General features: G+C 38.1%; 1 protein-coding gene and 4 long non-coding RNA genes across 11 annotated transcripts in view; 4 read left to right on the top strand and 1 right to left on the bottom strand.

The window, feature by feature from the left end:
- The first annotated feature begins 2,633 nt into the window (after window positions 1–2,633).
- On the top strand, window positions 2,634–3,208 carry LOC137866815 (uncharacterized). Its single transcript, XR_011102137.1, has 3 exons — window positions 2,634–2,722; window positions 2,810–2,866; window positions 3,130–3,208. It is a non-coding gene; the product is annotated as an uncharacterized lncRNA (long non-coding RNA).
- On the top strand, window positions 3,206–3,868 carry LOC137866813 (uncharacterized). Its single transcript, XR_011102135.1, has 3 exons — window positions 3,206–3,287; window positions 3,358–3,596; window positions 3,790–3,868. It is a non-coding gene; the product is annotated as an uncharacterized lncRNA (long non-coding RNA).
- LOC137866812 (uncharacterized) lies at window positions 3,447–6,204 on the bottom strand. The gene is made up of 2 exons (XR_011102134.1): window positions 5,909–6,204; window positions 3,447–5,600 (listed from the first exon to the last, which is right to left on the bottom strand). It is a non-coding gene; the product is annotated as an uncharacterized lncRNA (long non-coding RNA).
- Window positions 6,205–6,238: 34 nt separating this feature from the next.
- Window positions 6,239–12,332, top strand: LOC137866811 (uncharacterized). The gene is made up of 4 exons (XR_011102133.1): window positions 6,239–6,435; window positions 7,232–7,298; window positions 9,847–10,045; window positions 10,414–12,332. It is a non-coding gene; the product is annotated as an uncharacterized lncRNA (long non-coding RNA).
- A 1,907-nt stretch (window positions 12,333–14,239) lies between these two features.
- The window catches only part of LOC137866800 (uncharacterized), a 28,986-nt gene continuing 16,650 nt past the window's right edge, over window positions 14,240–26,575 (top strand). The window contains exons 1-9 of one of the 7 annotated variants that reach the window (XM_068702950.1): window positions 14,240–14,316; window positions 14,423–14,498; window positions 15,947–15,976; window positions 16,814–16,897; window positions 21,133–21,183; window positions 22,486–22,542; window positions 22,932–23,057; window positions 25,456–25,512; window positions 25,902–26,027. In XM_068702950.1, coding sequence (XP_068559051.1) covers window positions 16,879–16,897; window positions 21,133–21,183; window positions 22,486–22,542; window positions 22,932–23,057; window positions 25,456–25,512; window positions 25,902–26,027 — 436 coding nt within the window. In that variant the 5' untranslated portion in view covers window positions 14,240–14,316; window positions 14,423–14,498; window positions 15,947–15,976; window positions 16,814–16,878. The remainder of the gene's footprint in view (window positions 14,317–14,422; window positions 14,499–15,946; window positions 15,977–16,813; window positions 16,898–21,132; window positions 21,184–22,485; window positions 22,543–22,931; window positions 23,058–25,455; window positions 25,513–25,901; window positions 26,028–26,575) is intronic. The other 6 variants (XM_068702949.1, XM_068702952.1, XM_068702951.1 and 3 more) reach the window with 6 other exon arrangements.

Below are 26,575 nucleotides of genomic sequence, written 5' to 3' on the forward strand. Positions count from 1 at the left end.
AGTAATTGTATGCATGCCAATATATATATATATATATATTGATGAACGTTTGTTTACTGTGCAGAAAAATCATGCACCTCCATCTGATCATGCTCCATCTATGTATCCATGTCCTCTCTCTCAAGAAATGCTTCAGTGTCTCTTGAAGTGGACAGTTCAGTGTGATGTTTTTTTAATCAGAGGCCGCATGGGGAAAATATTCTCCTGTAACACACTCAAAATGTTCATAAAAAGGAATCAAAACTCCACTCATTATCATTTAAAAACCCAAAACAATTATTAGTGAAGTCACCATCAACAAAACTGTCAACCTGAGAGGAGCAACAAAGGCTACTTTACAGTGGAACATATTCAGAATTTAGAATTATTAAGATGAAATAACTGTGATAAACATTTAAAGACACATAATGAAAATGTACTCACAGGTCGTACCAGACAGTCCTGTATTGTGTAATGCTGCTATTAAAGCAGAAAAGAATGAGTTATTAAACTATGAAATCATATTCTCACCATAAATAATGTTGCATCAAATCTTGAAATGAAGAAAGAACTAATTCAAACCTTCTTTTAAACGTCAATTTAGTTTTTACTCTAACCCTATATTAATTATGTTTCATAAAAACGTTAAACTCCAAATTAAAATATGATTCAGTGTTAACTTTAAACTTGAGGTTTAACTTTTAAAATAGCTGTAATAATGTAATAATTCATGTCAGATCAGAACACTAAACATGTTCTACACAGACGTGAAATACATGATTCTATGTAAAGAAAGGACGTCTAATAAAAGAGTCTACAGATATTACAGTGGAGACAAACAATGAGACAGAAAAAGACTCAACAGTTAGTGAGGATTCACAGTGAGGAGAGGAACAGCTGGTCCCTGTCTCACCTCACTGTCTCCTCTGTTTGAACAGGACATGACGTCATTCAGAGGTTCTGATGATACCAATGATTGAAATGATTGGAATCATACATGAACTACATTTATAGCACGTTACAGGTCCCAGCCTGAAAGAGCCTGATAACAGATTGTAGTCCTGAGAGAAGAGGAACTCATTGAGACAGACGTGTGTCTTCTTCCTTCAACGTCTTCTCAAGCTGTGAGGAGACGCTGCACGCGCACATCCTAGTCTCGGGCCGCGAGGCGAAACCACAGCGCTGCACCGCCACCTACTGGACATAGATAGTAATACACTTCTAAAGGACGTTTTATTATGATGAGCGAATCACAGAAATACGTTCAAATAGCATGAATCAAATATTCATCAAACAACAAAAATGTGACCATACACTTTGTGTGCGTCACACACAGATCAGTAGAGAAATATGAAGATGTATTTTATTTCAGCATTATTTCTTTTGTACTTTTCCCCTGACCGCACGTCCCTGATATGACGTTATTTCCCAGCCCTGCTAACAGGACTGATGGATGGTAAAACACAGTTTCACAGTAAAACACAGTTTCACAGTAAAACACAATATCACAGTAAAACACAGTTTCACAGTAAAACACAGTTTCACAGTAAAACACAGTTTCACAGTGAAACACAGTATCACAGTAAAACACAGTATCACAGTAAAACACAGTTTCACAGTAAAACACAGTTTCACAGTAAAACACAAGGCTCGTTCGACATAAGCCAGGCATGCGCAGAATCGATCACCGGCGATCGGCGCACAATGCATGCTGGGTAGATTTGCGTCCGACTTGATGTGACGTCATGAAAACGTGTGCAACGTTAACCTCACGTGAGCGAGGCGGCCGCAGATTTCAGAGCCAGGCGCTGCAGAGTTGCTCTCCACCGACTGCGGGACCCCAGTGCATGATGGGAAACTTCTGTCTGTCTTCGGATCAAAGAGCTGATTGGCTCTTAGATTTGACACCAAACAACACGTTTTGTAGAAAATCCTAATTTTGTGTAATTAATTGTAATACTTAACACTAGATTGTTGGCCAACAGTCTCATTTTGTGCAACGATGTGGCTGATAATAATAATAATAATAATAATAATAACAATAATAATAATAACAATAATAATAATAAGGTTATTTATTTAGCATCTGTAAATAAATATGTTTTTTGAGAAAGCCTACATCCAACCTGATGTATTTTGAACACAGTCATGCAGTTCACAAATCTCTATTTTGTATAAGAGCTGACTCCACTGGTTCGATCACAAACACCTGTTCAACGAAAGAGTGTCCAATTTACACAGAGCTCATCTGTGAATAGTGTGTGTGTGTGTGTGTGTGTGTGTGTGTGTGTGTGTGTGTGTGTGATTTTACAACAAAATGGAAATATATACTAATAAATTATGTTGAGACTGCTCATAAGTTGCTTATAATATTACATACAATGTTATCAATTCTAACATGTATATACTGGAGATATAAAATATCTTCCACATCATCATCTGGAAAATCAACAACACACACACACACACACACACACACACACACACACACACACACACACACACACACACACACACACACACACACAACAGCAATCACTGTGATGGCCACAATCTGTTGTCAATTGTAATGGGCTCCTCCACAGGAGACCTGCTCCATTTCGAGCAGGTCTGTGGTCATTTCTTGTCAAGCAATTGGGTAAATAAAGGCCCCTAAAGGACCTCAGCTAAACCTGCAACAATGGACAAACTAACGGTTATCTTGAAGGATGATGAAGGCTCCGTGATCGAGTGACAAACACTGGTGAGTAAAAACAAGTATGATACCTTCATAACTTAGTTATTTGTTTGTCCGTTTGGATGGCCATCATTACCTTAGATCTGTTTCCAGATCCCACGTTTGCCATGAACTTAATGGAGCAACTAAGAGCTGCAGGACCCAATCAAGGTAAATCATGTAATTATTATAAATAGTAATAATCAAATGCACAGGGATAATTCTTTTAAGTGTTTAGACTATCTTTCTCTGCAGTAAATTCACAAATGGCAATGCTTCAGATGTTTATTCCAAACAGTGTTGTCACCTAGCCTCTTGTCTTCCTCCCTCATTAACCTCAAACATTCACTCAGACCTACAGTTTCCCCCATCTTAGCTCAGGTTGGGACCCAGCCAGCAGCCAATTTCATTCTTTGCCCCACTCCTGTGCCCAGGCCTACAGTTTCCCCCGCCTTAAGTCAGGTTGGGACCCAGCCAGCAGCCACATTTGTTTGCCTCACTGAAACAAACCCAGAACCACCACGGTCCTCCTCTGCAGACAGCTTGGGCCCGTTGCCATCCTTGCAGCCAGAATGCCACGAATCCCTGACAGGTATAGCGTCTTGTTTTGTAATAGATTATAATAAATATGAATGGTTTTTAACATTACTCTGTTTTTACAGAATTCAAACACCGGACCACACTATTACTACTTCAGCTTACAATGACTTACAAAAACTTGTACCACCGCAATAAAATATCATTTTACAAGAAATTGGAACACGCCTTTAATGCCAAAGGTTACAAATCCAACAACGACAAAATTAGGAAGAAACTGGGAAACACGCTGACAACATACAAAAGGGCCAAAGACCGATCTCGGGCAACAGGAGAGGGCAATATCACCTGGGAATACTACTTGGTAAGTGCTTGTTCTGTGTACACATCTTAAATGTTAGCTGGACTCTCTTCGTATCAATCTTCCATTTTCCCCGGTCAGTATTTTGCCCCCTACAATTTAACTATGTAACGTGGTGGTATCTCTGCAGACAAACTTGAAATAACCACTTTGTACATCTGATTTTTAATGGAATCCTGTTTGTGTCCTTTTACAGCAAATGGATGAAATATTTGGTGGCCCCGGGGTGGGGAGCGCACCTCCAGGGACGGTCCTTTCAACACCACTTTTCCCCAGTCAGATGCCATCAACTGTGGAATCGGCTGACGAACGGCGACCCGGTCCTTCGACTGCCACGCAACCCAACAGAGCACCTAGGAGGAAAAAAGGCAGCAGGCAACAGTCCTTTCAAGAGACCTACCCGTCCCACGCCGAACGAAGGACAAGTGCACTGGAGTCACTGGTGAGGCCGGACTTGGCGAGGTGGAGGCGGCTAAAAGAGAGGAGAGAGATTTCAAAAGAAAATGCTGACATGTATGGGTCAAATGCTGAAACGGCAACAAGAAATGATAGCACTACTGCAAGAAATCAACAGAAAATAAAAAATGCTTACCCATATTCATGTGTCTGTGTTTTTGAGAAATTTCATTAAGAAACTACCTCTACAAAACTAGCAGTGTTTGGCTGGTTCACCCTAACCAGTATACCCACTACTCGACGATCCCCTGCTGATTTTGCCTGGGTTCTTGCACCCAGTTACCATGAGCTGCCACGTGGAGGCACAGCAGAAGTCTTGATGATGTAGAGGCACTTCAATCAAAAGGGAATGTCTTTCAAATATTACGAGGTTCATTTCTACTTTGCATTTGACCTGAAGTGCCTCCCATCACCCTGTGGCATCCTGCACACCAGCTCACAAAAATGTGTAAAGAAAACCGAAACTAAAAGTATTGTGAAGGTGTATACTGTCCTTAGATTTGGGCACAGATCATGTCTCTGTACTGAGATGCATCTTGGTGGTTGGGCTGTGGTGGATGTGGATCATCAATGTCTTTAAGTTGATGAAGGAGACCCTGCTCATCTTCATCAAGTTGGTCACCTGACTCCAAACCAATGTTGTGAAGGATGCAACATGCTGTGACAGTTGCACTGATACTTGTCACTTCCTTCATGTGCAGACATTTGAGTCTCCTGAATTTTGATTTCAGGAGGCCAAAAGCATGCTCGATGGCCACACCAGCGGCAGTGAGCTTTTGGTTGAAGCGCCGCTGCCTGGCGGTTAGGTGGCCATTATCCCAATAGGGTTTCATCAGTTTTCTCAAAAGAGGATAAGCTGAATCACCGATGATGTGCATTCCCTCTGGGACCGGGGCCTGAGGATCCTCTTCCAAAAAACGTACAACATCAGTGTTGCGAAATGCTCTGGCATCATGCCAACTACCAGGGTGACCTACATTGACGTGACAGAAGCTCCGCTTACTGTCACAGAATCCAGTGAGGATGATGGAGTAGAATTGTTTCCGGTTATAATAGGCTATGGGACTGTTGCATTGTGGTCTAACAATGGGAATGTGACATCCATCGACAGCACAGACTGTATTTGGAAATCCAGCTGTTTGAAAGTGTAACTGGGACGTGTGGAGTGCTTCCCCTGTAGGACACAACATGTGATGAGACACATGTGTAGTGACCAGGGAACAGAAGGGATGGAGATGTGTTGAAATGTTGAATCTGTCTGCTCACCCCTACATGACTCCAGGTGAGACAGAGTCCACAGACAGAACACTGTCACAGACAGGTGGTGTGGTTTGCTGTCTGTTCATGTAGTGTGGTCCCATTGTAGTCATAAGGTCCTAGTTAGCAAAGAAGAGACTCAAACTGACGAATATCAGTGATTATATTCAGCCTTGAAACGCTGTAGATCAGATTCCTTCTCTTGTCCTCTTGAGAGCCTGAAATGACTTCTGAAGTCAGAGTTCTTTATAGAGGAACCACCTCCTCCACTAATGGGGTATTTGTGGAACCAACCTAGAAGAAGAAGAATGAAGCTGATTCTTTATAGAATTCTAAAGAACTCTTTAACCATATAGGGAGCAGTTATTGAATCATGAAAACCATGTTTCACCACAATGACATCCTTTAATAAATAATAATAATAAATAATAAAACATACGAATTGTTTTAAATTACATTCCTTGATTATTCTACTGCTTTTAGTTGTATAATTTGCCTAACATTGGAGAATCATTAAACATAAGGATACGATGCTAAATTGACTTTCTTAAACGTGGCCCTATGTTCTGGTTCATTTTAAATATTCACATAAAACAAATCACCTTCTCCGTCCAAGTCCAACTCCGTGGAAAAGTAGAGGGATCTCTTCTGCCTCAACTTCATCGGCGATCAAGAAAGCAAACGCTATTTCTTCAGTCCGAAGACTACAGGTAGCCTACAGATGTAACGAACAGGATGTAAACTATCCAGTGACTTCCTGTGTATTCCGTGAAGGCGGCTGAAGAAAACAGTCCGACATTAACGCAGTTTTTTGTCACCGCCCCCTTCTTTTCCGCCTGCTCTGTCCGCGTTCCAGTTGTGGCGCAGTTTAACTCGAACGAGCCTACAGTTTCACAGTAAAACACAGTTTCACAGTAAAACACAGTTTCACAGTAAAACACAGTTTCACAGTGAAACACAGGAGCCTCATGAAGCTGAAGTCAACAGTGGAGATGTAATCTGTTGTCAGATCAGATCCTGACATTTCTTCTGGAGGTTTGTTTTTTCTCCTCTTCTCTCTGAACTACTTTCACTTCATATCGTCTGAAACAGCGACGGAACATCAGACGGATTTAAACTCGATTCAAAGGTAATTATGACAGAATAATCCATCAGTATTGTCGATCAGCAGCAAGTATTAGTTCATGCTTCAGCTGGATACATTACGTCACTACATGCGCGACAATAAACGATACGCGACTAAATGCGTTTTAATATTTAGTTTGTTTTTGTTCTGAAGTCCGATTATTTTTCAAACGTCAAGCAGAGAAATGTGTCTGAAACAAACGAGTCGGACTTTCACGTCATCTTTGAAGCTGTTTAAGATCATGAACATGAAATGAAAATAAACAGAACGTTACATAATTAAAGTAACTTTAAGGTGACGTTTAGTTCACGAGAGCTAAAAGTGTTTGAAACGGAAAGCTGAGCTTTAAGAAACATCAACACGTGACATTGAAAGAAGAATGACTTCAGATGAGTTCAGCTGTTTGAGGCGGAAGTCAACAAACAATATGCAAGAAATACACATCATATCATATACATTCAATTATCTGGGTTTCGTTCTCAAGTCTTTATGTTTCCCAGAGTTCAATGAGAGAAATCTATGAAGATAGGATGTTTATGTCACTTTATTGTGAAAGGTAAAGACGCCATTTTAGATTCCAGGAGTTGAAGTGAAGAACCAGGAAGAGGAGGTACATAACCATAATAATCAAAGTTACGTGACAATGACGTCAATACGCTGCTGTTGGAGGCAATAATGTAACTCAACTAGAAATGTCTTTTGTGAGAACACAGACCAAACTACAGCAAAATGTCATCTCCCATTTTGACCTGATGAAATATGTTGAAAGATGATTGAATTGTATGGATTCTTGGTTCAGGTTCTTCATACTGCTGCTAAATGATTCTGTGAGGTTCAGAGTGACATTATGGCGACTGCAGCACCAGGTGAGTCCAGACCGACTTCATTGGTTTCTAACACTGGTCTCTCTCTCTGTCCACATATGACACACGTAATAAACACTTCAGATATTATAGTCCTGATTAAACCGGCTGGTCGGTCAACAAAGCATTAAATATGAGACGTTGAGCTCTGACTGAATTTACTCTCATTTAGACTCAGTCTATTCTTACACTTGAATCTAAACATCATGACTTGTGTTTTTAAGGACACTGATGTTTTATCCACTTTCCTTCATTGGTTGATGTTTGTGCTTTTTACATGTGTGTCTGTTATGTTATTGATATGTCATCAGAATCAGTGCAGAGCCAACACGTTCCACTGGGGGGCAACAAAACTAAGTTTGATGGATTTACAACAACAGTCAATGTTCTGCCATATCCACAATAATTCACTGTTTCCATCATTAAAACCCTTTTAAATGTCATTCTTTATTATATTACTCAGAAAACCACAAAATAGTTTGTTAATGCAGCTGGAATGTGACATTATAATAATATATATACCATTATAATGTCACATTTTATATATATATATATATATATATATATATATGTGTGTATATATATATATACACATATATATACAAATATACAAACATATATACATACATATTACATATATATGTATACATATATATATATATACATATATGTAAACATATATATGTATTCACATATATATATGTATACATATATATATATATATGTATATATATATATATGTATACATATGTATACATATATATATATATGTATACATATATATGTAATATATATGTATACATATATATATATATATATGTATACATATATATATATATATATATGTATACATATATATATATATATATATATATATGTATACATATATATATATATATATGTATACATATATATACATATATATATATGTATACATATATATATATATATATGTATACATATATATATATATATATATGTATACATATATATATATATATATATATGTATACATATATATATATATATATATGTATACATATATATATATGTATATATATATATATATATATATGTATACATATATATATATATATATGTATACATATATATATATATATATATGTATACATATATATATATATATATATGTATACATATATATATATGTATATATAGGTGGTTCCTGGAAATTGTCTCAAAAGAACTTAACTTTTTTAAACAGACACTTCACTATGCTAATTTACTCAGTATCCATTTTTTCTTTTTTTCTTTAAACTCTTCAAAGATACAGCAGATTTAATTTGATTTGGGGTTTTATTCCATTCCTCCCCTCATATAGGGAATGTTCTTCACCCTACTTTGCTTTTGAGATTTGTTGTTTCAGGTTAAATACACTCTTATATTCAGGCTATGAGTATCTGCTGTGTCTGCAAATGGGACTGCAAATGAGAAATTATGGTTATAATCAGGGTGCGATTTCCCCCCCCCTCTGGTTTACACGTCCTACCCTCTGCTGAATTATTTTTATCCTCGGTGGGGACAAAATTTATCCCCCCCACCCAAAGTATTTCACTTTTTACATCGTAATTATTAACAACCAAAATACAAAGGTTCCGTGTTCATTTTGATTGTGCTGTGATTTTGATCTACCGGGAGCGAGTCAGAGGCGTCGCGCTCGCAGAAAGCAGTTTTATTTTGAAAACCAACCGGATTTTCTTGCGTTTCACAAGTCCAACTTCCTGTCTGCGTCATCCGCGCCAAAACAAAAGCTTAAATCAAATGGAGAAAAAAATTAAAAGAATCCAGAGCAGCATATCGTCATATTTTACAGGACCACAACAAAAAATTCAGAGAAAAAAATATAACAGAAGATGAAACAAGATCTGACATTGCTGATCGGATGGTGGACAGCAGCATCTCCCTGGCTGAGGAGAGCTCCCAGGCCGCGGGGTCACTTGCTAATCCCTCGCCCCCCGAAACTATGGTTGGGTGCTGCATTGAGCCGTGTCTCTTCGCTAAATGGCGAAGCGACACTTCACTCTCTCGCTAAATGGCGAGAGGGTGAAGTGAGTCATCAGAGCAGACTGATTTCATAGTCTGACCTATAGTCTACCCGATTAACCATTAAAAAAAACAAACATCTTGACAGCACATTGTGGTATTTCATGTTTTCTGTTGAACTGATATCGGGAAAGAATTAAAATTAAATTTTTATTTGGCAAATTTAAAAACAATATTTTGAGAAAATATTTCTGCAAATGCAGTGGTTACGTTCACGTTCAAAATAGGCCTACCACCTACGTTATGTAGCCTAAGTGTAAGGTTTATCTACACAAGAATCAACAGTTTTCATGTTTTCACACTGTTGTGTGGTAATTTTTCTGAATAAAATGTTTCTCAAAATTAGCCCCCCCTCTGGTTTTTTCACAAATCGCACCCTGGTTATAATTATGGTTATAAAAAGACTAATGACAACTTAAGAAATTGGTTTTAACCACCCACTTCTAAATTGTATCATTGAAATATTTATCTGGTTGATCTATTACAGATTTGCCCAAGGCCTTCGACTGAGACAAGTGGACATGCTGCAGGAAGGAATTACTCGGAGTTCTGCAACTCTGAGTAAACTTGCAGACAAGCTGCGGAGAGTTTGCAAATCAGGAATGAGAAGAGGAGGCAAGCAGACTGTTGGACAAAGAGCAGAGATTGTTATGATAGATGAAAGCAAATTTGGCCATAAAAGAAAGGTATGAAAGTTACACTTATGAGTATTACTTTGATGCCAAATACAAGATTTTGTGTCTAAAAACGTGTATTTGATATTGGTTAAGTCTGTGCTAAACTCAGCTACTGTCAATAGAGACAATATACAATATAAACCTGTTTTTGCCTGAGGTGCTTGGAGGTGTATCTCCTGTATCTCGAGAAGTAACTACTGCATTATGGAATAAGATACATTGTAGTTCATTGATGCAATCGAGGGGAATGTCAGTTTTAAGAAACTACATTATTCCTACACCCCAGAACAGTTCAATATTTGTAAACATGCACCACTACTCCAAAGCTAAAGAGAACTTTTGAATTTTTGACTTATGTTTTATTCACGCTCCTGCAGATTCCTGCTCTACAACATCAGGAGGATTCGTCCCTTCCTGACTGACGAGACGGTGCAGGTTCTCATCCAGGCTCTTGTCATCTCCCGCCTGGACTACTGCAACTCTCTACTCGCCGGAGCCCCGGCGTCGGCCATCAGACCTCTGGAGCTTGTCCAGAAAGCCGCAGCTCACCTGGTGTTCAATCGCCCCAAGTTCTCCCACACAACTTCCTTTCTCCGTTCTCTACACTGGCTACTTGTAAGAGCTCATCCAGTTTAAGACTCTGGTGCTAGAATACAGGGCAGTGAAAGGAACAGCTCCTTCCTATCTCCAGGCCACGGTCAAGCCTCACACCCCCGCCCGACCACTTCTCTCTGCTGCCTCGGGGCGATCGGTCGCCCCGTCGCTCAGAGGTCCTGGTGGCCGATCGACCCGGTCACGTCTGTTTTCTGTCCTGGCCCCACAGTGGTGGAATGAACTTCCCACTGACGTCAGGACAGCGGAGTCGCTGCCCATCTTTCATCAGGCTGAAGACCCACCTCTTCAGGAAGTGCTACCCTGAGCCTTCCACTTAGCACTTATTGTATTCTTACTAGCTTGTTGCACTTATTGTATTCGTACTACTTATAGCACTAACTGTTTCTCTTGTTTCTGTACTTTGGCTCTGAGTTATGCTCTGCTTCAGGCTCTTAGATGCTTGTTTGGAAAAGGAGATGTACTTATGACTTCTGGTGACTAGTAGTTCTTTTGATTACCAATGTTGATGCACTTATTGTAAGTCGCTTTGGATAAAAGCGTCTGCTAAATGACTGTAATGTAAAATGTAATGTTCTCTCCCATTTCCCACCATTATTGCAGAATCATTGTCCTCATTTTTAAGTATTTTAAGTCTTGTGAATTTCAGTACAACAGAGGACGGGCAAGCAACAGGAGTTCCTGGGTGTTCGGAATGCTAGGGATTAAGGATGACAGGAGGAGACCCATTCTTAAGATTGTGCATCACCGTTCAGCCAGGCATCTCTTGCCTCTAATAAAGAAGCACGTTCGTCGTGGAAGCTCCGTCATTTCAGATGGGTGGAGATCTTACCGCCGTCTTCAGGATGAAGGTTACAATCACCTGACTGTCAACCATCAAGATTTTTTTGTTGACCCTGTTACAGGTGCACATACACAAAACCTGGAGAGATTTTTGGGTATTTGCAAGTCAACTATCTGGAGACAAAGAGGGAACCGCACACAAAAACTGTTGAGGGATCACTTAGATGTAATTCAGTGGACTTATTGGCGTGGAAACCATCACAGTAACGGAACACTTGGAATGCTTTTGCATGACATTAGGAAAAAATATCCAGTATGAAACCTGTCTGAAATGTAGATAAAGATATCAAGTTGATATTTATACTACCACTCAAAAGTTTAGACACACTAAATGTACTGTTACCTCTGAGGAAAGGCTATTATCATGGACATGAAGGCCAAATGCCAACTCCTTTGTTCTTTGAGCTTCTTTGTTCAGTTAAAATTCTGTTATATTGTATTAGAAAAGTGAAATATTTGTGCACAGGGGAATAAATCACCTGATGCAGTAATTATAGAGCAAGTTTAGGCTGTGGAAGTGCAATGTTTGTACAGTTCAGTACATTTGTTCTAACCTTTGACAAGTCATGTTGAGCTGTGCAGGTTTTATATTTTTTAGATTTAAATTTTTTGTATTTTTGTACTTTATATTGTGCAGTGTTTTTCAACAATAGAGTACCTGTATTATCATACAGTATGACCTGCTTATACATTTGATATCATATTGTATGACATATTTACATACACTGATACAGTTGTCAGTGTTTGAAATTTCAGGAAGACCCCATTACCTGTTCGAGCAGTATTTGTTGTCAGCCTTGGGAAAACCTGAACCAGTGGTTTAATAAATGAGGTATTTGTACTTGTGCTGTCTTTGTTATTCTACCACTGAATGAGAGGGAACCTATAGATAGATCCATTTTTTCAAAGGTGTAACCCATCACTTGTTTATTGCAGTAGTTATGTGCTATAATATATTAACTAATTGTGAAAAGGAGGCAACTTTAGATTAGGGAACATGTGTTGGTTAATAAGTGTTCAACTATTAGTGAATTAGTAATGATCAAGATGTCACTTTAGTATGGGAACATATTCTAAGTAACAAAGACTTAATTTAGAGTTATTTGGACACTATTAACATTTGTAGTTTTGTGTTTTGTTATGTAAGAACAGACCATATTCACTAAGTGGTATTAAGGGAGAATAACTATTCTTGGGGTACTACCACCTTATAAAGTCCATACTAAGCAAAACATATTGAGATCGTAATTCATATACAACAACTTCCTTACTTATTACTAATAAGCAATAATTCTGAGGTTATTGAGGGAAGACTCTTAGTTAATGGCTTACTGGTTGTATAATAAGGCCATGCAGAATAAGGCATTAATAAGTACTTAATAATGACTAATTAAGAGCCAATATGTTACTAATTTGCATGTTAATAAGCAACTAATTAATGGTGAATAGATGTACCTTAAAATAAAGTGTTACCATGTATACATATATATATATATATATATATATGTATACATATGTATACATATATATATATATATGTATACATATATATATATGTATACATATATATATGTATACATACATATATATATATATACATACATATATATGTATACATATATATATATATATATACACATATATATATATATATGTATATATATATATATGTATACATATATATATATATATATATATATATACATATATATTACATATATGTCAGTGTCCATTAGGGGCGCAATGGATCACAAACCTCACGGTTCGGATCAAGTGTTTTGAGTCACGGATCAGCAAAGAAAAGGGGAGGAGACAAATATAACTTTGCTTTCCATTTATGAATTAAAATAACTTCAAGAACAGTTCAATCAAATAACTTTGGGCTCTAGTCTGACATGAAAACCACAATATTTACCATTCTTTGACATTATCTTTGACATTTCTGTTCAGCATTTTCCTGTTCTTGTCAGCATACATACATTATGCACAATAATAATATTTTGAATAATTGTCGTGGCATTCTGGTGTAGGATTACTACACCACCTGAGTTTGGTTCCAATATACAATAAACATATGACAACGAGGACATGGAGCCAAACGGTAGCATAATTTAACAAGACATACTTTTTAATATAAGGTGTTTGTATGCTTAAGCAGTAATACTTGTTGAATCTAACGGGTTTTATACTTTCATTATATAGTGTTGATCTTTGAATAGTGCTTTATGTTTTGGTGAATACTTTGTAACAGCTATTAGTATGTATTTGAGCTTCATATTATCATTTGGGTTGAAACATGTAATAAAAACAGAAAGCTGTGATTCTGTATTATTATCTCTAGAGTTGTTCAGCTGTCTATCACACAGTTTGACTGGCTGCACTAACATGAGTGTTGCACTGGGCCGCTGTGTTATTTAGGTAAATACAGAATAAGAATTGTTAGAAACACAATATGAAAGGACCTGGTTTGGGACTGGGGCCACAAACTAGATTTGGACTTCCCATATTTAATATTTACACACTCACATGTGGTCATCAAAGGATTTAATACCTTCAGTAGACTCTATAGGTCTATGAAACATGAAACATGCTTCCAACCTGAGGTGGAATAAAGCCGCTGTATGTTCTTAAGAATGTGAGATACTGAGCTGTGTCAGGCTTCCCAGATCCTGGTTCTTAACTTCAGTGATTGTTAAACATTAACTATGCTGCTGACTGATGTCAGGTGTGTCCTGCCCACTCTGAGAGCAAAGGTGGACTCAGGTGAGTCTGGCTTCAGTGGGGAGTTCTTCACGTCACGGAGGAAGCACAGAAGATCTCACCTGGTGAGTAGAAACAACTGAAATATAAATTAAAACAACTAAATGTGTATAACTGTAAAGAAGTCAACATTGTCAGATTGATGAGTAAAAGCTGATTATTGATCCTCAGGTGTTTGCTGACTGTTCAGGTGATCAGCTAAAATCCACGATGGGAGACCGTCAACCCACGACAACAGACACCTCAGGTGAGTCATGACAGGAACTTATTGTTGAACGTGTTTCATAATTATGGTGAATTCTAAACAATGTGCTTTAAAACGCTGTTAAGTTTTCTACAGTGTATATAATGTATACTGATACTGAGAGATGTGTTGATGACTTTTAATATTCTAACAATGCACAGAAGAGTTTAAAGATCAGAGTAGAGGTGAAGGAGAGAGTTAGATCATCCTCTGATAAATATTACAACAGCTATAAAACAACACTACACAGTTTTATCACCGTTGATAAAACATAAACTTTGTACCAATATCAACTCTATTACTGCTGCTACAGATCAGAGTACAAGCTGCTATAGGACATTTATATTCAGAGATTAAATATGAAATGTTCTTTATAGCTCACCCACATTCAAAGTTAATTATTATACTCAAATACATTTTTTGTCTGAGAGTTATGAAATGCTTTTGAGAACATTCAAAAATGTTTAATTCTATTGAACTCATGAAAAATGAAATGTATAATTTGTCACTGGTCTTTAAAGGTCTTGTGTCTGTTTGACAAAAATACATCTTGTTTACATATTTATGTAAACAAGATGTATTTTTGTTTACATCTACATCTTAGATTAGCTACATCTTTTTTCAAGATGTAGTTTCAGGTTTTTAATATTATCTATGTATAAATCCATTTTCTGTCACTTATCCAGATTGCATTAGTGGGACAAATGATTATTCAACTGTTAGAATTCTAGTAATTCTGCCTTTCTAGCTAATAACAGTTCTCATTAAATCTACATGAATGTAGACTGTTGGCTTGATTCAAATTCAGAAAAGGAAGTGGAACAGAAGACATGACATGGACAAAGAGACTTTGACCTGTTATTGATATCATTATAGATATTATAGATATCAATCTGTTGTTTTATACTCTGATATATATCGTTGTGTCTTTGTTCTCACTGCTATCAAATGACCTTCAGACCATTTTCACCTTATCTTACCTGACGGCCATTTTGTAACATGAAAATTAATTAATTAATTATCCCAGCCTCAAAGTGATTATTTAAAGCTCATGGCAAAAGTAGAATATTGTAAAGCAGATTAACATCAAACATTTTTTGGCTTTCAAAAGTTGAGCAGGAAGTTCTTTATATTCTGTTTTTTATTTCTTTACTAAGATGGTTATTTGAAGGTTTTGGCACATGATAGGTGTTATGAAGCAGATTAAAGTCTTCTTCACTTCCAGACACTTTCCCAGAGGTTTTAATCAACTTTCAGAATAAAAGCTCTCAGCTTTGACAGATAAGCAAGTTAAAACCTGCTTTGTTGTTCATCAGTCTGAATGATTTTTACCTGCTTCTGTTGATCAGTTCTCATTAAATCTACATGATTGCAGACTGTTGGCTTGATTCAAATTCAGAAAAGGAAGTGGAACAGAATGTTAACTCATGTCATCTTTATTTCATGTTCAGGTCTGAGTGTTGACAAAAACACTATATAAGGTAACATTTCCTCTGCACTTCATCCTCTCAGACATTTGAAAGCACAGACTCATGATGAAGTACTCTAGGATGCATTTTGGTGAAAGTGAGGAATGTTTGCTTTGAACCTGTTCAACACCAAACACCATCCATTAGTTTGTTAAATACGAGTAAAATCAGATTAGTTTGAGTTGTTCAACACTCAGCGGACTACAGGAATGAAAGAATGGTCAACACCGATCAGATCCTCGTCTCTTCATGAGTGAGAGTCCCGTATGGTTCCAGAGAAAAGCTCTGGGAAACGTCTCATTGCTGCTCTTTAAAGGAGGTGGGGAAGTTAAGCTGGACAACATCTGTCAAACCAACCACTGAGTCCTTAAAGTCTTTCTCCTTTATGACTTTAAACATAATAAACAATAAACAAATCAATCAAACATGAATCTCACTTTTCTCTTATTTTAGAGTGTGGCGTCTCCCTCTCCTCTGAAAACAAACTTCTACAAGCAAAGTAAATGAGAGATTTATACTTTTTGTGTTTTCAAAAAGGATTTATCAGTTGTTCTAGAGAAAAGACTGCAAGGATGAAGATTAAGGAAGATGTGCGATCTGTTTAACTTCCCCATGTCCCTGAAGAGCAGCGTTAACATTTGATTGGCACGTCTTTCAATTATTATTATGGTGTAAACAATAACCTATTGTGTTAAACAGTAGTACACAAATTAGCATTGTGTGTGTGTGTGTGTGTGTGTGTGTGTGTGTGTGTGTGTGTGTGTGTGTGTGTGGTGGGAGTTTTACTGATGTAACATGAGTCGATGTTAACAAACAACAATTGAACATTTCATGCGATCTTCTCTTTAGGTTCTCAAAGTCAGCAGTTGGTTTCCAGTTGAATGAGTGTCTGACGTTTGCAGCAGAGTGACGACATGGCGACTGAAGCAACAGGTGAGTTCAGTCACACTTTATTATTCTGGACCACCATGTTACTATGGTAACATACCTGTGGACTTGTTCACTGTGATGGATCACACATTGAAGCTGTTTGTTACTGAACTCAGTCATTCCAAAGAGCAGACATGTCAAACTCAAGGCCCACGGGCCGGATCCGGCCTGCCACGTCATTTTATGTGGCCTGCAAATCCGCCAGCAAAAAAAATAAAATTATATATATATATATATATATGTATATATATATATATATATATATATATATATATATATATATATATATATATATATATATATATATATATATATACACATATATTCTTTTTTTTTTAAGTTAAAAGTTAAAAATATCCCTATGGTTGAAATTATGAGATAGAAAGTCTAAATTAGGAGATAGCATGTTGTCTGTGTGCCGACATTAAAACTATCGCAGCAGGTGGACAGGAGAGGCAACAGCCCGTAAAGCAGTTTACCAACAAGTGATCGAGTTGAAAATGATCGACAAATAATCCCAAAATGTCCACGAAGAGAAAAATTGATGTAGAGGGAAGAAAATTTAAAGAAAGATGGGAAAGAGAACACATGTTTGTGCTTCAAGGAGAAGAACCGCTCTGTCTTCTGTGCTATGAGGCAGAGTCGTGATGAAGGAATACAAGTTACGTCGGCATTTTGACACCAAACACGGAGCTAAATTTAGCCTCCAAGAAAAAAATGGAATTGTCCAAGAATTAAAAGGCAGACTGCAATCACAGCAGAATATATTTACAAAAGTGCATGCTTTTTTATATTTACAGCCCAGTGCATGATTAAAAGTGTGTGAGCAGGTGAGCTCCGACCAGATACACACTTTTACAAATGTCAGTTTGTGAAGAAACACCATCAGACCGAGTTCAGGAACTAGCAGACAATATGACAACACAGCTAGCTAAGAGACGAGCAGCTACTCGTCTTCTTCATCAGCTGTTGATGAAAGCACAGACAACACGGACACATCATACATCACACATCATACATCATACAACAAACATCTATCATCTATCAGTGTTCATAAGAGGCTGAAGGCAGACCTGACCTCAGTGAGGAGCTCTTAGATGTAGCTGCATGAATGTGATGACGGAGGGGAGGAACATTAGTGATGCAGAGAGAGGACAAGAATAGCTTTGAACAAAGTGAATGTAATAACTTGTTTGATGATATTTGTCTTTGTTATTTTCTTTAAAAGTTTGATGGAGTAATGTGGGTTTCTTAACCCTAAATTAAAAGGATTTATGTTATAATAACAGAAATGTGCTTAAACATAATTTTACATTTATATAACTGCATGTACAATATTGTTACACTTGAATAAACAATAATCAAATGCAGAGACAGAATCATAAAGATAACAATAATAACAATATATCCGGTAAATACACATCATAACTTACATTGCTCTGGACGCACACACAGGAATGCAAACATTGGATGAACTGTCTGCACATCAACCCTGAACAGATAAATAAAACAAAGTCTTCATCATGCTGCTCCCACTCACTCACATAAAAGTCAGTAGACCATACGTAGCCGAGTCTGTGGCAGCGCCCCTAGTGGCTGGGCCCTCAAACAACCCGTCCTGTTCTGCCCTTTAAAACAAAAATACTTATCTAAGGTAAGGATTCTGACTTTTGGACTACTTTTGAATAAGGCCAAATAAAGGCCAAATGGCCTATCCCCCATGGCAGAAAGTGTCCCATTAGTCCCGAGACAATGGGGACTATTTCTGCTATTTTGGGGGCAGCAATTGGGCATTGTCCCAAATGTCCCTGGTAGCCAGCGCGGGAACACTGCCATTCGGGACAACTTAACAAAAAGTTAGAAAAATCGTGACCGACGGTCTGATACATGATTCAAGGGTAATTATGTTATAATAATAATAATAATAATAATATTAATAATAATGCATTTCATTTGTAACGCACTTTTCATCCATGGAATCTCAGAGTGCCACAGAGCCAGTACATTGTAAAAAACATAGTTAAAACGTAGTTAAAACAAACTATAATAATAAAAAATAAAAAAAGTAATAAGCATAATAGAAAACAGTAAATGAACAGAAACACAAAATAAATAGCTGACAGTGATTTAACACAAAGTCAGACTGTTCCAAAGGCCCGGTCGCCCATGGTGTGGAGCGTGGTGTTGGGGACCCGGAGGAGCGAGCTGTTTGAAGATCTGAGGGTGTGGGTGGAGTTTTTGGGAGTAATGAGTTCTTGTAGGTAGGGAGGTGCATGTCCATTTATGCATTGATGTGTGAGTAGTAGGACTTTGTAGTCAATCCGGAATGAGACAGGGAGCCAGTGTAGTGAGTGTAGAATGGATCTTATGTGCTCATATTTCCGGACTCTCATCAGGATCCTGGCAGCGCTGTTTTGGATGTATTGCAGCTTCTGGATGTTCTTGCCAGTGATCCCAGTGAAGAGTGAGTTACAGTAGTCCAGTCTTGAGGAGATAAAGGCGTGGATGAGTCTCTCTGCATCTGACAGGGTTAAAGTGGGGCGGAGTTTGGAGATGTTTTTGAAATGATAAAAGGAGGTTTTGCACAGGTGTTTTATATGGTCATTAAAGGTCAGGTGAGGGTCAAACCTAACTCCCAGATTAATGACTGTGGAGGAGAGGGGGATGACCTGACCATCAAAGGTGAGATGAGTTATGGAGGATGACTGAACCTGGTGTGGGGTGCCAACAAGGAGGGCTTCGGTTTTGCTACTGTTTAACTGGAGAAAGTTGTTGCTCATCCATGCCTTTATCTCCCCAAGACAGGCGGTGAGACATGACATGGCTGCAGAGGGGCTTGGGGCAGTTTTGATGTAGAGTTGTGTGTCGTCAGCATAACAGTGGAAAATGTAACTTATGTCAACCTTGCCGCTTCTCGATTTTAAGCGACCTCCCTTGTGCCCGTTAGGGGACCCTGAAAAGTGCCCTGTGTTTCCCTTATGTCCTTATGCAAGTGTAGTCCAAATGTCCCACGGGTCTCTAGAGCCAGTTTAGGAAAACATTGTGAAATACTTTGTTAGGTTTAGGCCACAAAACTCCTTAGTTGGATTTAGAAAATGGTCGTCAAATACTTAGTTATATTTATAGTTATACTTAGCCAACAAAACTAATAATATAGGTTGAGGAAAACTTTGTGAAATACTTAGTTAAGATTAGGCTACAAAACTCCTTAGTTGAGTTTAGAAAATGGTCGTCAAATACTTCTATATTTAAATATATATAAAAATATTTATAGTTATACTTAGCCAACAAAACTAATAACATAGGTTGAGGAAAACTTTGTGAAATTCTTAGTAAGGTTTACGCAAAATAACTACTTAGTTACATTTAAGAAACGATCGTGAACTACTTAGATTGGTTGAGGAAAACTTTGTGAAATACTTTGCTATGTTTAGGCACCAAAACTACTTAGTTAGGTTTAAGAAAAGATAGTGAAATACGTGGCACAAACAGCTGTCTCCTTCGTGAAAGACCATTTTTCTGTTTGTCCCATCCACCTCCCCTCTAACCCACTATGTGTGTTTTTTGCTTGCCGTCTTTATACTTCATCATTACGTGGATTATAAGAAATGATTCCTTATAGCTATGAACACTGATTAGAACATTCTGACTACAGCCTCATCTTTCTCCTTCTCCTCATTGGGCTTTGTTTATCTACTTGCAACAAACTGCACTCTTGACCTGAGAGGAATGGCTCAGTTAGGGACACAAAGAGAGGATCCTTCTTCATTAATAATAATTCATATTTCACAATAACCAAACCAAGGTTGAAACTTTTGGCAACAACACAACCCAAACCAGAACCATATATTTTGTCCAGACCTGTCAGGTTCAGGTTTGGAAGCAGACCTCAAGTAAAGACCACAACTGTTGTCATGCACTAAAGGGATCTCAAATATATATGTCCGGACCTGTCAGACCACAACTGTTGTCATGCACTAAAGGGATCTCAAATATATATGTCCGGACCTGTCAGACCACAACTGTTGTCATGCTCTAAAGGGATCTCAAATATATATGTCCGGACCTGTCAGACCACAACTGTTGTCATGCTCTAAAGGGATCTCAAATATATATGTCCGGACCTGTCAGACCACAACTGTTGTCATGCACGTGAACAGGATATTACTTATCAATCTAAAGGGATCTCAAATATACTGTATATGTAAAGTTGATCTGTTTTTTCTGTATTTTTATAGGTGATGATGAGTTGAAGAGCAGAAGCAGTCCAGAGCGTGAACGACCGAACTGTGAGTCAAACTGAATGAGAATGTATAAAAAAAACTAAAACAATGTATATATTATGAAAAGTATAAAAGACTAATAAAGTGAAAAATATTCAAGTAGTTTAATCAAATGCTTACCAGGAAACTGTAACTTCTTCCACTAACTCTCAGACCTATAATATAGCTTAATATCAGTGTGATCAAGGGGGAAATATAGTAGATATGGAAAAGTGGTAAGTCACTGATCGTAATGCAAAAACCCACAATAATGGAATGGTGCCAATGAGAGTTTGCTGATGAAGTTGAAAGACAAAAGTTATCTGTTGAAATCAGTCCCACTTATGATGAAGTCAAAACGTTGTGGATTGACAACACAATATGGTGTATTGTGTCATCGTGAAACTTTTCTCTGCTGCCTCTAAAAGTGTCATTTTATTCTGGAGAATCATATTTATTCCTCACTTGCAGTTAGATTATTTTTTTTTATGCTGTAATTGTTGTATAATATGTATGAAACGTTGCCTCTGAGTTGCCCAGTGGTAACCAAGTCTTGGATGTTCTACTTGTAAACCAATTCAAACATCAACAACCTGAGGAAACTAAAAACTAAAGTTCTGCACAGGTCTAACACTGAGACTTGATCCCGGTTCATTCCTGAGTCCTTGGCTCAGGAATCTTTATCAGTTGGTCTATGTGTTAAAATTTGAACAATCAAATCAAACGTAGAACATTACCCTCGGTACAATCAGGTGGATTTTGTGGTTCGCCCGGCCTAGGGGGTTTATAAAAATAGTGACTCCCTCTGTCCCACTCCCAAGAATGACCAGTGTTACCGCCGTACAGTCCAAACTGTGTTGATTTATTAATAAACTACGGTAGAACTACGGGTGAGCATGGCCCAAAACATAAAGAGTAAACAATCTTTAGGAATAAAGCTAATTTACCTAACTTTCCAAAATCAAACACAGGCATCGTTAATCTCCTGTCCAATCATCTGCAACGCATCATACTGAAAACACAGAAAAAGAATGATCAGCACCATCCATAGGCAGGGAGGTTCAACAGCACATACATAACAGTCATAGGTATTCCAACACACATGATGACTCATTAGGTCTTAACAGCAGAGCAAGGCTAACTGCTCCATCTGTTTCCAGTCTTTATGCTAAGCTAAGGTAACAGGCTGCTGGCTGAATCTCTTCACTATCATGTAATATCAGTATAATAAAAGTATAGAGAAGAGGATGAATGGTCATTGTTAGTTTCCCAAGCATGTCCCTTAGAGATTACATTAGAATGAATGTATATATTTCTGTATACCTACAGTTGCAGATGATCAGCCTCTTAAGCGCAGCAGGAGCTGTGAACTTCTGCCATCTAACAGTGAGTCAAATATAACTGAACTATTCTGGTTTTCATTTGACTTGAATTCACTGTTTTTTCATGAGTGATCCTTTTAACAGTGTAGAAATGTCTGTATTATTAGAACAAAAATTCTATAATCACTTTATTTGACATGATAGACCTGCTATTTTATGACAAATAATGCTGGATTTCCATTATTTCCACTAAGAGCACCAAGTTTTACTCCATTATGTATGATTGTTGTTCAGCTATAAAGTATTTTAAGGAGAAAAATAATAGTAAATTATATATACATGGGAAAAAGCCATGAATTACTAACAGAAAGCTGTATACTGGCACCAGAATGAAATTATGACATACATACATTTTACATATAACTATCTCAAAGAGTGTATTGTAATGTTCAGAAATTTCTCAAACAGAGAGGAAGAAGGCCATAGTGGAGAAGAAGGCCACTGAGGAGAAGAAGCAGCAGCCCCCCTCTTTGCACTCTTTGTTCCATCAGCAAGCAGGGCAGGAGTCAGCAGGTCCAGGTCAAAATCAAAAGTATTTAATATTGTTAACAGAAGCCAAAACAATCACAAACCAAATTACACTATCGATAGTAAAATATTTCAAGAAATATGAGACCCCGTTCATACCACAGGACAGATTGATGTATCTGCCCCATGGTACGAAGGAAGTCTGATTCTCTCAGGGGACAAACAGCTCCTTTGCCCCCCCAGAGTTACATTCCTCAACCTATCGATCAGCTCCATGATTGGCTGAAGTCCAATGGGCTCCTCCTTGGATCCTGACCCATTGTCCTGGGCAGACACCTCAGTGAACTACCCTCCTCCCCCGCAGATTGACACCTTCTGACATTCCTCAAACCCCCATCACAGACACTCAATATACATTCAATGACCACACTCCTTGGTTTAACACTTCCCAAGTAACCACACTGTGACACATAATATCCAGCACTAGGAATGCTTTAAAACTTAAAATTCCTCACAATTCCCCCCTAACTCACTCTTCAGAGTGAGTTTATTAAACAGTTGTATCTATCAATGCATCATCTACTCATAACTGGTTGCCCTGTATATTTGCTTCACTAAGTGTTAATTAATCTCTCTACTTGAACATCTGCATCAACAATCCATGAGACAAATACATTTAAAAGCATTTCTAACAGTTATAGTGTAGCATTTCTGAAATAAGTACAAGCTATGGAGGGAAAAGGATCATTCCTTACACATAGGTGTCATCATGATGAGTAAGCAGAATAGGTGTTACAATTGACATGTTAAAAACAGTAGACAACACATTGTGCCTCTGAGGCCACATAGTTCTCGGTGTTTCATCGTCATCCAATGGTGGTGAATTGAGTCTGACTTGCTGCCGGTCAGAGATGTCCTTCCACACCATTCCTGGGCCTCGTACCAGAATGTCTTAAACAACTCAGATTGTGTGGGAGACAGAAACAGAGACAACAGCAGTATTTCTTCCAATAAACTCTCATTCTACCATTAGAACATTTCCACTTCTATCCCTTCTCTAAATCATACTTCCTCTAACCTTTAACTTCCTAAATCCTTCAATTTCATTTGAATACATGTGCTATGTGGGCGTGAGTGGTGTTTGTCTAATTTCCAATGTGTGTATTGCATGTACAAGTTTGTCATCTAAAGAATCTAAAGTTAACTCACCCTCTGTGTTGTAATGTGTGCTCGTCGTTGGTCCATCACCAGGGTCCACTCCGCTTGCCTGCTGCCCCTCCCCAGTCTGATGGCTGATTGTCAATCCCTCCCACCACTCCTTGCTCCATGGAGAATGAGCAGCCTCTTCTCCAATGTCCAAGCGGCCACATTTATGGCAACCAAAGTCTCCAGTTGGTGTGTGTCAAAGTCTCAAAGTCTCTGCCCCTCTTTCAGCTTCCTCTCTCTCATGACCTGATACATTATCAGCTGGGCATCCTAGTGCCTGTGCTGACTAAACTTCTCTGTCCATCTCACACAACTTTCTTGTGTGATGTTTTCCAGGCTCATAGATGGCGGAAAGCCTTCAGTCAGGGCCGACACTGTAGATCTTGAATGAGTCTCTTTCGTCTTCTTCATCCTCGAGTGTTGAGTGGTGGGTGTCGTTCATGATGTTTGTGCCTGGGGAGCGTATGGCAGCAAAGCGGAACCCCAGATCAGGATCCACCCGACCATGTACCTCAACTAAACAACAAACAAAACAAAACAAAAACTTCCCAAAGATCAGCAGTAAACGTTAGAATACATCTTCGCTAATCTATAGTTGAGTACAATGTTGTCTCATGTAAAGATAAAATTTACAATCCAATTCTTAGATGTGTATGTGTCTGTGTGTGTGTGTGTGTGTGTGTGTGTGTGTGTGTGTGTGTGTGTGACACCCCCCTTTCTGCTCCTGCATTCCTTTCTCTCTACATGTCATTTGCTTTCCAGTCCACTTTAAACATTTCTTTCTTTCCCTCTTGGACATCTTTTCATTTTTATCTGCTTCACCTTTTTCTCTGCTCCAAACACACTCCAAGTTGATCCAAATTTCCATAGAAATTCCAAAATCAAACACAGGCATCGTTAATCTCCTGTCCAATCATCTGCAACGCATCATACTGAAAACACAGAAAAAGAATGATCAGCACCATCCATAGGCAGGGAGGTTCAACAGCACATACATAACAGTCATAGGTATTCCAACACACATGATGACTCATTAGGTCTTAACAGCAGAGCAAGGCTAACTGCTCCATCTGTTTCCAGTCTTTATGCTAAGCTAAGGTAACAGGCTGCTGGCTGAATCTCTTCACTATCATGTAATATCAGTATAATAAAAGTATAGAGAAGAGGATGAATGGTTAGTTTCCCAAGCATGTCCCTTAGAGATTACATTAGAATGAATGTATATATTTCTGTATACCTACAGTTGCAGATGATCAGCCTCTTAAGCGCAGCAGGAGCTGTGAACTTCTGCCATCTAACAGTGAGTCAAATATAACTGAACTATTCTGGTTTTCATTTGACTTGAATTCACAGTTTTTTCATGAGTGATCCTTTTAACAGTGTAGAAATGTCTGTATTATTAGAACAAAAATTCTATAATCACTTTATTTGACATGATAGACCTGCTATTTTATGACAAATAATGCTGGATTTCCATTATTTCCACTAAGAGCACCAAGTTTTACTCCATTATGTATGATTGTTGTTCAGCTATAATGTATTTTAAGGAGAAAAATAATAGTAAATTATATATACATGGGAAAAAGCCATGAATTACTAACAGAAAGCTGTATACTGGCACCAGAATGAAATTATGACATATATACATTTTACATATAACTATCTCAAAGAGTGTATTGTAATGTTCAGAAATTTCTCAAACAGAGAGGAAGAAGGCCATAGTGGAGAAGAAGGCCACTGAGGAGAAGAAGCAGCAGCCCCCCTCTTTGCACTCTTTGTTCCATCAGCAAGCAGGGCAGGAGTCAGCAGGTCCAGGTCAAAATCAAAAGTATTTAATATTGTTAACAGAAGCCAAAACAATCACAAACCAAATTACACTATCGATAGTAAAATATTTCAAGAAATATGAGACCCCGTTCATACCACAGGACAGATTGATGTATCTGCCCCATGGTACGAAGGAAGTCTGATTCTCTCAGGGGACAAACAGCTCCTTTGCCCCCCCAGAGTTACATTCCTCAACCTATCGATCAGCTCCATGATTGGCTGAAGTCCAATGGGCTCCTCCTTGGATCCTGACCCATTGTCCTGGACAGACACCTCAGTGAACTACCCTCCTCCCCCGCAGATTGACACCTTCTGACATTCCTCAAACCCCCATCACAGACTCAATATACATTCAATGACCACACTCCTTGGTTTAACACTTCCCAAGTAACCACACTGTGACACATAATATCCAGCACTAGGAATGCTTTAAAACTTAAAATTCCTCACAGTATTCAGAGTGTTACTGTTTAAACAATTGAACACATTTTCTTCTCAGTGTCTGAGCTGAGGGTTGTTCTGCTGGGGAATAGCTG

This window comes from Cebidichthys violaceus, unplaced genomic scaffold (assembly GCF_023349555.1).
Source record: "Cebidichthys violaceus isolate CVI_PGR_0920_01 unplaced genomic scaffold, fCebVio1.0.p SCAF_9, whole genome shotgun sequence".
Classification (NCBI taxonomy): domain Eukaryota; kingdom Metazoa; phylum Chordata; class Actinopteri; order Perciformes; family Stichaeidae; genus Cebidichthys; species Cebidichthys violaceus.